Source organism: Diceros bicornis, chromosome 3 (genome assembly GCF_020826845.1).
Source record: "Diceros bicornis minor isolate mBicDic1 chromosome 3, mDicBic1.mat.cur, whole genome shotgun sequence".
NCBI lineage: Eukaryota > Metazoa > Chordata > Mammalia > Perissodactyla > Rhinocerotidae > Diceros > Diceros bicornis.
This window is the reverse complement of record NC_080742.1, coordinates 97,740,182-97,753,140: the sequence shown is the minus strand read 5'-3', so window position 1 is coordinate 97,753,140 and position 12,959 is coordinate 97,740,182. Positions and strand designations below refer to the sequence as shown.

The window sequence follows — 12,959 nt, the reverse complement described above, 5'->3', positions numbered from 1 at the left end:
CTAGTAGGTAACGAACTTATTTTCTGGTTTATCCTTCTTGAATTTTTTTGTAATGATAAGCAGATGTATTTATGTTATTTTTCCCTTTCCTACACTGAGTAGCATATTATATATGTTCTTTTTGTTTTGCATGTTGCTTAATAAAATCTGAACATCACTTCATAGAGATCTTCCTCATTCCTTTTTCTTTTTCTTAAACAGCTGCTCCATTGTGTATCTGTACCATAGTTGATTCAACCAATGTCCTATTCTTGGATATTTAGGTACTTCCAATATTTTACATTACACATGATTCTGTAGTCAGTAACTTTGTGCATATGGGTTTTTGAATTGTTGAGAGTGAGTCTCTGGGATAAATTCCTAGAAGTGGGATTACTGGCTCAGGGGCAAATGCATATGTAGTTTTCTAGATATTGTCCGGTTCCCTTTCTTGGGGCTTGTGGCAGTTCTCATTGCCACCAGTAATGTATGAGAGAACTTCTTTTCCTGCATCCTTGACAACAGAGGGTCATGTTCAGCTTTTGAATTTTTGCCTGTCTTATGGGTGAAAAGTGGTGTTTCAGTGTAGTTTAATTTTCATTTCTCTTTTAAGTGAAGTTGATTTTTTCAAATGTTGAAGGATCATTTTTACTTCTTCTTGTGAGTTGTCTATTCATATGTTTTGCCTCTTATTCTTGAAGATTTTGACTTTTTATTCCCCAATTTTTTATTTTATTTTATTTTATTTTTTTTAAGATTTTATTTATTTATTTATTTTCCCCCTGAAGCCCCAGTAGATAGTTGTATGTCATAGCTGCACATCCTTCTAGTTGCTGTATGTGGGACGTGGCCTCAGCATGGCCGGAGAAGCGGTGTGTCGGTGCGCGCCTGGGATCCAAACCCTGGGCCGCCAGCAGCAGAGCGCGCACACTTAACCGCTAAGCCACGGGGCCGGCCCTTATTCCCCAATTTAAGTGTTAATATATTGGGGATATAACCCCTCTATCTCTGTTATATGGTGTAAATATTTTCTTCCAGTTTGTCATTTGCCTTTTGACTTAGCCTATGTTATTTTTTGCCACGCAAAAGTTTATTTTTATGTAGTCAGATCTATCAATCTTCTATTGCTGCTGGATTTTTGAGTTAAAAATAGAAAGCCTTTCCCTACACTGAGTTATAGAGGACTTCATATTTTCTTATAGGTTTTACATCGTTTTATTTTTTACATTTAGCTCTATAATCCATTTGGAGTTAATGCTTGTGTATGGCGTGAAGTGTTTTTTTCCGATTGGCTACCTAGTTGTCCAAAAACCATTCGCTAAAAAGACTGTCTTTGCCCCGATGACTTGAGATTCCAGACTAGAATTTGAGATTTGGTTGGGTTTATTTCTGGAATTTCTTGTCTGTTCCATTTATCTGTCTTTCTATTCATGAATCAATACCATACTGTTTTAATTACAGAGGTGTTGCAGTAGCTGATAGTGTTGATCCCCCTTCAGAGCTTTTCCATTTCACATTTTTTTTAGCTGTTCTTGCGTGTTTATTTTTCCCTGTGAACTCTAGGGTCAACTTATCTAGCTCCATGTAAAACCTCATTGGGATTTTTATTGGGATTGCTTTAAATTTATTAATTGATTTAGGGAGAAATGACATCTTAATGATGATAAGATATCCTAAATAAGAACAAGATATGCTTTGCATTTGTTCATTTCTAGTTTAATGTCTTCTAGGAGTGTTTTATAATTTGTCTGCTAGGAGTGTTTTGTAATTTTCTTTGTATAGATTTTGGACATTTCTTAAGTTTATTCTTAAATATTTTATCTGTTTTGTTGCTGTTATAAATTGGATTTTTGCATTCATTGTATCTTCTAACTGGTTATTATTTATATATGTGAATTCTATTGACTTTTCATTGCTAAATTCATATCCTGCTACTTTGTTAAATTCTTTTATTGAATTTATGATTCTTCAGGATTTTCCAAGTATACTGTCTTGTCATCTACAAATAGAGTTCTGTTTCTTCTTTTCCTATACTTCTGCCTCTGTTTTCATTTATTTCAGTGTTTACATTGGCTTCAGAACCATTTTAAATAGTAGTGAAGATAGCAGGCCTCCTTGCTTTGTTCCTGACCTTAGTGGGAATGCCTCTAGGGTTCCTCAGTTAAATAATATGCTGGCTTTAGAATTGAGATATGTGTGTATATATATCACATTATGGAAATACCCATCCATTTTTATTTTCTCAAGGATTTTGATTAGGAATGGGTTTTGATTTTTCCCAAAGGCATTTAGAGCAGCTATTGAAATAGTATTTTTTCTCCTCAAACCTAGTAATATGTTAAATTTTATTAATAGATTTTCTAATATTTAACCACCCTTGCATTTCTTGTATAATTGCCACTTGGACATGATTTATTATTTTCTTAATTTGCTGTTGGAGTCTATTGGCTAATAATATTTTATTCAGGATTTTTTCATCAGTATTTATGAGTGCATCTGTTTTAAATCTGTAAAACTTCAGCAGATCTATGGTTCATGCTAGTTTCTCTTTTTCTATGAGCAGATCTTTCATATCAACTCAGCAGCTGAAAAAGATACAGTCCTTTTTGTTGGTATATTAGTTTGGAAAGTTGGGCTGGATAATGAGGGCCCCACAGTTGATTGGCCTTGTGCTCAGGATTTTAGGGCAGGCTAGCTCACAGGCATAGAAGAGGGTTTTGGCTGGCCTCTGGCAGGTCTTGCACTTCATAAACATATGTGGATAGTGGATATTTTTGACGTGGATAGTGCCATTCTCTGTTCTGAAAATATGACAAGCTATAATTGGATGTTGATGTGGAGTGATTATTTTCACAGTTTCAGACACCAAGTCATTGGGAGAGGGTCATGATATTTCTTCAGTGCAAATTCTTGTTTTTAGTTCCTAAGCTACCCATAAGCAAATTGAATACCCTGCTAGCACCATTTTGCTTCCTGCAGTAGGGGTTGAGTAGACTTGTTCCACACAAGCTACTTCCTGATTTTGAAATAGGTTTCTTTTTTTGAAGTTTAGGTTGCTATGTTCTCAGTTTTCTTCCTTCCTTATTTCTGTTTTCTTGGATGTTGCTGTCCCCTATTTACATTTTCTTGCAGATTTTAGTGCAAATTGAGTGATGTCTCATCAGATGTTCAAAACAAACTGCTTTTTCAAAAACATATACCCTAAATTAGTGTCATGAAAATTAAAGCCTAATGTATGATCTGCGAATGTTTCATTGATTTCAAAGAGGTTTACACCGAAATTACTATACAAATGCATACCAAACTGTTTTTGTTTCATTTTTCCTGGTGTTTAGAATTGCAGAATATGTGTAGAGTGTGGCACACGGTCTAGTTCTCAGTGGCACCACAATTGCCTGGTATGTGACAGTTGTTACCAACAGCAGGATAACTTATGTCCTTTCTGTGGAAAGTGCTACCATCCAGAATTGCAGAAAGACATGCTTCATTGTAATATGTGCAAAAGGTAAGAAGATACACTTATTCCATTTAAGTGTTTCATCACTTCTTCTGTCCATGTGGTCATTTGCTCTACCATTTATCTTTGAGCTCTAACCTTTCATCACTCCTGTAATCCTTTTAGTACTGAGTACTTTTATAGATGGAATTAAATTACATTTTTATTAATCTGAAAGGCATAAGAAAGTGAGTGGGCAAAAGATAATAAGACCAGAAATGAGCAGTAAGAGGGAATACTAAAAAGGAAATAGTGTGAAAATATGTCAACACCTCTAATGACATCAGAAAATGCCGATTCCTTTTCTAGAACCTCCACCAATTGCCAACCCTATAACGTCTCTTCTATATATATATATATAACTCTTAACCCTTCCTATATCCAGTTTTTCAGCAATTACCTCTCTTTTCCCTAGATATTAACTTGACTTTAAGTTAGAAAATTTTGTTTAAATATATTTATCACTGCAGATGGGTTCACTTAGAATGTGACAAACCAACAGATCATGAACTGGATTCTCAGTTCAAAGAAGAGTATATCTGCATGTATTGTAAGCACTTGGCAGCTGGCATGGATCCATTACAGCCAGGTGAAGAAGTGGAGATGGCTGACGTCACTACAGGTAACCTGAGATTTTTTTTTTATGATGTTGTGCCAACCAGTCACCGATATATTACTTTAGCAATAATGAGGGAATCCTGTGGATCAGATCCCATCTTATTCTTAATTTCTTGACTTTTAAATATACATGTGATCGTGTCATCTCTGAATCTGATGGCTCACGTCTCATTGAGCTTCTTTACAACCGTTCTCCTGATGTTTGAATCCCAGGACTAGTGTGCTTTACTCCAGTTGTGTTCTTTGAGCCGCAGTGGAAGTTACTCAGTGTTTGGCCACATGCATTTAATAGTTTGCACTTAATAATCTCTGTTATGTCACTCCAAACAAGTTTTAGTTTTATCATATCTTTCTTAAATGTTAATTCTCACCTCTTGAGCCCAAAGTTTCGTTTAGGTATTTTTAGTAGTGTACTGTTGGTTATAAACATAACAACAAGATTCTTAGATGGTAAAGAAAACAGACCTACTTACCAGATTGTTTTTTATTTTCATCAGTATGAATGACAACTTCTATACAAATCTTATTTTATCATCTGCAAGGGGTTTAAGTAGACACATCTTAATTACTAATATTTTTCTTTCTAAGATACCATCAGTATACAGTAGTGGAGTATCCTTTTAAAATAATAAAAATGCCAGTTACCTTTTAATTCATTATACTTTTCATGTTTTTTAAAATGTAAATATATATTTGGTTCAAAATAGAAAAATGTGAAGAATTTATGGCATTTTTGATGACAATTTACCCTCACTATAGCAAAATAATAATTGTTGACTTGGTTAACAAAAACAGAAATACTCATTCTGAGCTAAAGAATAAATAATTTTCTGTTAAGATTATAACAATGAAATGGAAGTTGAAGGACTTGAAGACCATGTAGTATTTCTGGAGCAAGCAGCTAATAAAGATGTCGATCGTCAGGAGTCCACTCCTGGAATTGTTCCAGATGGTAAGAATGTTTTTGATAATGGATATAGTCTATTTTCTGAAGAAAAGGTGTATATACAGTGAATAGGTGAACATCTACAAAAACTTTAGTACCCCTAAATAAAAATTAGCCAAGATATAGTCACTTAGGAAATTGTTTAGAGAGGAACATTTTGGTAAAATACACTTAGGCAAAAATTAATAGGGGAAGGGCATGTGTATATTTGCAGTTCCACTGTAATCTAGACTTAATCAGAAATATATACTTTGTTAGGGATCACATTTTCATTAAAAAGCAATTGATTATTTTCTCTTTTGTTATACTTGTAATTACTAAGTAGAGCTGTTGCGGATTGTGAGATGTTGCACGAGATAATGAAAAATTTGTTTTAACCATCTCTGCAGTCCTCTTGAGGGTTATTTTAGTTATTTCAGTGATATTTCAACTAAGCTTTTTGCAGTATTGATAATAGCTCTTACTGTATTTGAGAATCTGGAATTAATGAGAGAATAAGTTGGGGGAAAACTACTTATTAAATTTATTCTTGGGCTCATCTGACAGTCTGTGGGATTTTATGTGAAATTATGTTATATAGATTGAGTATATATAGAACAGACCTGAGTTTTTTTGAGATTGTTTATATTTAACAACTCTCATTAAAAAGTATACTTCAGAGGCTGGCCCAGTGGCGTAGTGGTTGGGTTCACGCTCTCTGCAGCCCGGGGTTGGTGGGTTTGGATCCTGGGCGCAGACCTACACGCTGCTTGTCAAGCCATGCTGTGGTGACGTCCCACATGCAAAGTGGAGGAGGATGGGTGCAGATGATAGCTCAGGGCCAATTTTCCTCAGCAAAAAGAGGAAGATTGGCAACAGACGTTAGCTCAGGGCCAATCTTCCTCAGCAAAAAAAAAAAAAAAAGAAAGAAAGAAAAAAAAAGCAGTATACTTCATAAAGGTGTAATGTGAAGAAAAATAAGACAAAGCTATCTATAATAATCTTATCATAGTGCATAATCAGATTCCTAATTTAATCTTCATATCCTACTTACTAATAAATAGCAACAGTATGTTTTGTGCTTTTATTGGAAATTGGCATTTGGCAGTAGGATAAAGATCTTACTTACTCAAATTACTGTTGAGAGAGCAGTGTTAGAGAAATTTTGATTCCTTGATAGCGATTCCATGAATGTGTTATTCACAGCAGTTCAGATACACACTGGAAAGCAGCAGAAGAGTAATCCACCGGAGAGTCTTGACACACGTGGTCTTCTCATTTCTGGTAAGCAGTGTGTTCATATTGTCGTAATTTGAGTTACAACATTACGCTCTTATAATTGCTATGCAAAATTTGAGTCATTGTCTGTTAACTTTTCAAATTATCCCAAAGAATTGTTTGCTATTGCTATTTACATTACAGTAGTGAAATCTTTTAAAGTCATCTTTTTCTTGAAAAGAATTGGCAATGGATTTCTAAGGGAGGTTACATTCTCTATAAAGAGTTGCTAAGTCAAATGTTCATTATTAGGCAAGTTAAAAATCATTGTATAAGACTACATAGTAGCTGAGCGTAATTGAACTGCTTGGGATGTAAAGTATGTTTACATTTTTATCTTAATACTTCTTGCCCAGCATAGAATAGACACAATAGACTTGTGGTCTATAGGTGTATTACACATGTTCCTACTTGCCAGTGAGACTTGAGGTAATTGGTCTTCTTTTAGCACATTTAGGCTTCATAGAGTATTAGGATACGTTTGTTTCACTTGAGTCACTCAAATGATGGTACTTTCGGTTTTAAACCATTAAGTGTTCACTCTTCACTTATGTGTATTTAATTTTCTGTTATAAAAATCTGGTTTTGTCCCTTTTTTATATTAAGTATTTTTGAAGCATTTTTGTGTTTAAAAATATTTAGTGATCAAATTCACATTTGTGACACAGATCTGTTATTTGACGTTTTTTCTTTTATCCAACTGTGTTCTTTCAATAAAGCAGGAATGAGAAGTGAGATTTCATTTTGATATCTGAATGTAAATAAATTTCAGTCACTATGGTAAATAGCAAATGAGGAAATTAGTGTCTCTATTAATGTAACTTAGAAATTATGTTGGTGGTATTTGAAATAAGTGCTTTTATCTTCTGTGGTCTTACTTTATAGATTATCTTCTGTGGTCTTACTTTATAGAGCCAGTTAGGGCTCATGTCAGTTGGACCTCTAACTTAGTCGTAAGTAAGACTGGGTTAAAGGTTAACTAGTACCTTGATTTGAAATTTACTAGTCAATGATTATATATATTTCTGATATTTAATAATGTTTATTGACTTGCTAAGATTAGTCTCTTGGGTTATAGATGATGAGGAAGAAAAAAAGATTGTATCCAAAAAACGTATTGAGTATGTTAGTAGGTACAGCTAAGCAAAATAAGTCTTTTCTATCTGTGGTCATTACTCATTTGAGTCTACAGAAGGTTTGTTTACATCTGGGGTGTCTTGCAAAGATATTGCAAAATATCTTTATATTCTAGACTAGTCTTCGCTTTTTAACTTGGACTCCTCACTTAACATCACTGAGCCTCATTTTCCTAGCTATGAAATGAGTATAACTTCACCTACAAAATTTTAAATCCTTGTGTAAGTGCTCAAATTGTAAAATATCATATATGTATAATAGAATTATATTAGAAATTAATTCTGATTTAATATTCTTACCAGAAATTACCTTCAACTCTGGGGATCTATTAAGGTGATGTTTTTGTAGGTTTTTCTGGTCTGATCTGGTCTAATCCATAAACCCTGGTGTATTTTGGTGTTTATTAACTTAATAATTGCTTTTCTTGATGAATACCTTCTGGTTTAAGTAACGGTTTAACTAAAAGTTTATTTTGAGAACCACTGCCCTTCTCCTTTTTTTGCCCAAGCCTATTATTTTTAAGCCACAAAGTTATACACATATAAGACATTAGTGTCTTATACCTACTCATAGTTAGAGATTTTAAAATTCATATGTAGATTAACATAACAAATATTCCAAATTTTGTAGACTCATCCCAAGATAAAACGAATCCTGAATTGGAAAATAAGATTTCTCATGAAGTTGATAGTGAAAAAATGGAAATGTCTTCTAAAGTGATGCATATTTGTGATGAAGATCAAAATGAAAACAAAATGGAAGTGACAGAAAATGTTGAAGTCCTTGCACACCAGATTGTTGTGCAGCAAGAGGAGCTGCAGTTGTTGGGTGAACCTAAAATGATGGCATCCACAGAAGAATCAAGGCCACCAAAAGTAATCACTGAATCCATCACTGTTCCACCAGAAACCTTAGTGTCCCCATGTGAGGAAAGTACTTCTTTATGTTCCAGGGAACAGTTGGCTATAGAAAGGGTACAAGAAAAAATGGAACAGAAAGAAAACTTGGAATCTTCCGCTGCATTTATGGACTTTGAAATGACTCCTGCAATTGAGAGTTGTGTGAAAGATAGTTTATGCCAAGAAGAGAAATCTATAAAATTATCATCTGAGACAGAGTCATCATTTTCATCATCAGCGGACTTAGGCAAGGCAAATGTGTCTTCCTCTCCACTTTCTTCAGAGTTGCCTTCCCATGACATGCTGCCAAGTTACCCTTCAACTCTCCATGCTTCTCTTGGAAGCATCATGCCCACAACTTACATCTCAGTCACTCCAAAAATTGGCATGGGTAAACCAGCTATTACCAAAAGAAAATTTTCTCCTGGTAGACCTCGATCCAAACAGGTAGGGTGATTTTAATGATGTTGACAGAAAAGATGTTGGAGCAATTATATAAAGTAAGAAAGTGTATGTGTAGCTTTGGTTTGGAGGATAATTTTTTCTATCTTCAAGTAGAACTTAGATGTAATGTTGACTTATGAGTTTTGGCCGTTTTTTTAAAAGAAAAGCTGTTAATGAAGACTAATTTATTAAACTCGAAGTGATCTTATTTGGAATGTTAGCCTAGTTGGGACGTACAAATGCAACCTGTAGTTGCATTTTGTAGTTTGATTATAGTTTCTAATAGAAAACACTTAAAAAAGTTTTTAGTTCTGTGCCACAATAACAGTAGAGCCTCTAAAAAAAAAAAGTAAAGTTTTGAGTATACACTAACATTTATTTTTCCCCTCTAATATATTTGTTTATTGATATTATTCATTGTATATATTTTTAACTGCTTAAGCATTAAAATTTACTAAGAGTTTTTCATGCTAGGGGATTTCTCATTTTGATTTTTCTACTCATCACTAACTTTTTTGTGGGGTTTTTTTTTTCAAGTTAGGACTTACTTCGGTGATTTCATGGCAAAAGCTTAGAATTGTATTGTTGGTCTTCAGGAAGTGAAGGGAGCTCTTTCTATGATTGTTTTAAGTAGTGTGGATTCTACCCTTTAAGGGTAAGTTCCAGTTCTTTTTAAGTGAGATTTAAGTGAAACTGTAAGGCAAAGTGAAGACACAGTACCTCAGAATTATTTTTTCCTACAAAATTCCTACTTTCTGAAGTTTTTATAAAATGATAAGATATCAAACCATGCAGAAGTGTTTAGTCACAATAGTAATTTGGAATTTTAAGTCTCATAATTTAAATTGCTCTCAGTGATTAAGGTTTGACTTTTTATAGGAATAAGGATCAAGGAATATCTTGATCGTCTAATTTTGGAATTATAAGATCAGTAGAAAAATAAAATTGAATTTTATTTTAACGTGAAAATTAGTCCCCTCTAAATATAATCCAGATATATTTTATTCTCTAAAGGCGGCAAGTCACACCAAAGGCAGAATAGTTGCCACATGGGTTTTAACTGTTTCTCTATGGCAAAGACATTTGCAGTAAACTAAAACACCTTATATATGCCTTTCTCTAAGTATTTCCCTTGATATTTATTTTCTATTCTACTAGAAGGATTTTTCTTCCTTTAGCAATGGAAATTTGAATTTCAAATTTAATTTTGTTTCAGATATTTATCTTCTTTAAGGATATTGCATCATAAATGTTCCTTTTAAATTATACTGCCTCTCCCCTAATTTAGAGACTTCTGTTCCAACTGGCAACATTTAGGATTATTTTTCTGTTGATTTATGTTCCAGAATAGTGTGTGTGTGTCTGAGTGTGTGTGTTTGTGTATGTGTATGAAAGTGTGTATTTTTTTTCTTCCAGGTTCATGCATTTTATGTGAGTCATGTCCTAACATTTGCTATTGCTTCTGCTGTGATCCCTTCAGTTCCCAATTCTGGTAGTATTCTGTTTTCTGTTTAGCTGCCACCATTTCATTACTACTTCATAATTTGCTGCTAATCTCATAAGCAGTTTGTAGGCCATGTTTTTCCTCCCCATTAGCTGGGTGTTAGTTGTGTAGCAAACAGCCTTCACTTGGTGATTCATAGCTTGCTAATATACTCCCATTTTTTTGTGAAGAGTATGAATTGGATAGAACAAGGTAGCTCTTGCATTTTTTTATCATTGCTGAGGTACTGGGATCATAACTCCAAGGAATAGTTTGTACATAAACAAGAGTGTGTATATACTGATATTTGAAATCCTGAAGTTCATTATTCTATTATAGTAGTTTCTTTGATTTCAGGCATTTCTGTGTTATATTTTTGTTTTCATTTAGTGTTTATTTTGCGTATTCTTGGCAGTAGGGACTGACTATAAAATGAAATGGATTTTCATGGCAGTGACTGTGATGTAAGCAAGATTCTTTGATTTCCAGCTGTTTTTTGATTAACATCACTGGCATTTCCATATTTTGTTGAATGTCATCAGTTCTGTAGTCTTTACCAGTGTAGTGAATACCTTCCTAACCAAGGAACTGCACATTTCACTGGTTAAATTCTGTTTCATAGTGGTCAAATCTTTATGTTTATCCTAACCATTTTCTAATATTACATGAGCTTTCCTAAGAATTCACTTAGAAATTAAATGAATACTTTGATTAGAAACAGAGAAAATCCGAAAGCTTTAAAGTTTATGACAATTAGTGATTGGATTATTGAGTATTATCTGGAGATGTGAATTAGCCAGTCCAAGGGTAGGCTGGTGCTCTCCAACAGAATATAATGTAAGCCCTCATATATCTAATTTTAAATTTTCTAGTAGTTCCACTTAAAAAATAAGAAAGAGGTGAAATAAATTTTAATGTTTTATTTAACCCAATATAGTCAAAATATTTTAGTCTTTAATATTCATAAGAATTATTAATGACATTTGACATTCACTTCACGCTAAGTGTTCAAAATCTGGTTTCAGGCTAACTACGTTAGAGGTGGTCAGTAGCCTCATATGACTAGTGGCTAACCTTATTGGACAGTGCAAGGCAAAGCATTTTTGAAAATAGGAAAACTTCAGTTCCAGAGTTATTGATGAAATTAAAAGAAATATCAAATGAATTTGAAATTGATAAACTAAGAATGTTGCTGTGCTTTTACTGTTTTTAAAGACTGAAGTAGAAATATTCTACCTTCTCCAGTTGCTCATAGGACACTTTAAAACAGATGATAATGAAACCATTTGTTGCAGTAACAAATCACACCGTGTATTTTCAGTGTATATTAATCAATATACAATCCGTACATATAGATACACACACACTCATATGTATGCATATATGCACATATATGCATATATGCACACATATATGAGTACATGTACACATGCAGATATGTACATACATGAGTTTCGTGTGTAGTGATATTGGGGTATGGATGGATATAGATTTATGTAAATATATATCACTATCCTGCATCTGTGACATCAGGACACAAAGTGGAATCTGTATCTCAAGTATTGAAAGTCCGTCATCAAATGGCAATTTGTATAGGATTATTTTCCTTTTAGAAGAGGTCACTAATTGAAGTTTGGTGTTTTATATTGTACCTTTTATATGGAAAATTTTAGGTGTTATTTAGCAAGAAATATGCTGTTTTCTTATGAAATGTTTCAAATATATCTCTAATGTATGCTTCAAAACGTTGCTAACTCCAGGAATAGAATGTTAGTTTTTTTCTGATGGTTTTGGATGGAAAAAGATTCTTTTTTGTTTTCTTGCTCATTTCAGACACAGGATTTCACAAAGATAAGGAGGAAAAATATAGACATGATTGGTAGTAGGAGAAGGAAATTGGTGGGAGCAGTGACAGGCAGCAAATTGGACATGGTTTCATACAAATTGTCCCAATGAGACCCGTTATTTTTTCTCTCATCCTTTATTGAAGTTATGCATTTGTATATATTTTAGTGTTTTATTTTTCATTATTTTTATAGATATGCCCACGTTGGACGTTGGGTTTAGAAAAGTGGTTATTGACCTTACAACATAATATAATCACCTTGAGAGGTTTTAAAACTTACAATGCAATGACCCCACCCTACACCAATTAAAACACAGCCTCTGACAGTCTTCTTTTACCTTAACCCTGGAAGTAGAGTCCAGGGTTAGAGAAATGTGTTACTCATTGTTTTGTTATTTTTGTGCATTAAATATAGTATTATAAGAAATGCTCTTAAAAAAATTTACAGTGGAAAATAGGATGGAAAATTTTTTTATCATATCAAATCATATGTGTTTTTTGGTTTCTATTCCATTTCTCTCATCCACAGTTCTATTTATCCATTTTAATTTGGAAATTCTGAGATAATAGTAATCTTAGCTCATCTTCTATTATTTACCCTATTGGTGTCATCTCATTTTATGGGAAAAGATTTAATGTAATCACCCAACTATGATCTACTTGAGATGCTCATGTACTAAATGCTTTCATGATATTATTGGAAGAGTTTTTATTAAACTTTCTGTGAAATATGTTTTCTTAGAAATGTTTTCATGAAATATTATTAAATATTTCAAGAAAATTTCATAAAGAAAACAAGTACTCTTAACAGTATTTTGGTAACTTTCAAATTCTAAGGATTTTTTCTTCATTTT

At 33.3% G+C, this 12,959-nt stretch overlaps 1 protein-coding gene across 14 annotated transcripts in view; it reads left to right on the top strand.

The window, feature by feature from the left end:
- The window catches only part of KMT2C (lysine methyltransferase 2C), a 281,910-nt gene that overhangs the window by 160,999 nt on the left and 107,952 nt on the right, over positions 1-12,959 (top strand). For 13 of the 14 annotated variants that reach the window (XM_058533734.1, XM_058533631.1, XM_058533691.1 and 10 more), the window contains 5 exons: positions 3,315-3,484; positions 3,946-4,097; positions 4,932-5,045; positions 6,225-6,302; positions 8,064-8,779. In XM_058533734.1, coding sequence (XP_058389717.1) covers positions 3,315-3,484; positions 3,946-4,097; positions 4,932-5,045; positions 6,225-6,302; positions 8,064-8,779 — 1,230 coding nt within the window. The remainder of the gene's footprint in view (positions 1-3,314; positions 3,485-3,945; positions 4,098-4,931; positions 5,046-6,224; positions 6,303-8,063; positions 8,780-12,959) is intronic. The other variant, XM_058533656.1, reaches the window with a different exon arrangement.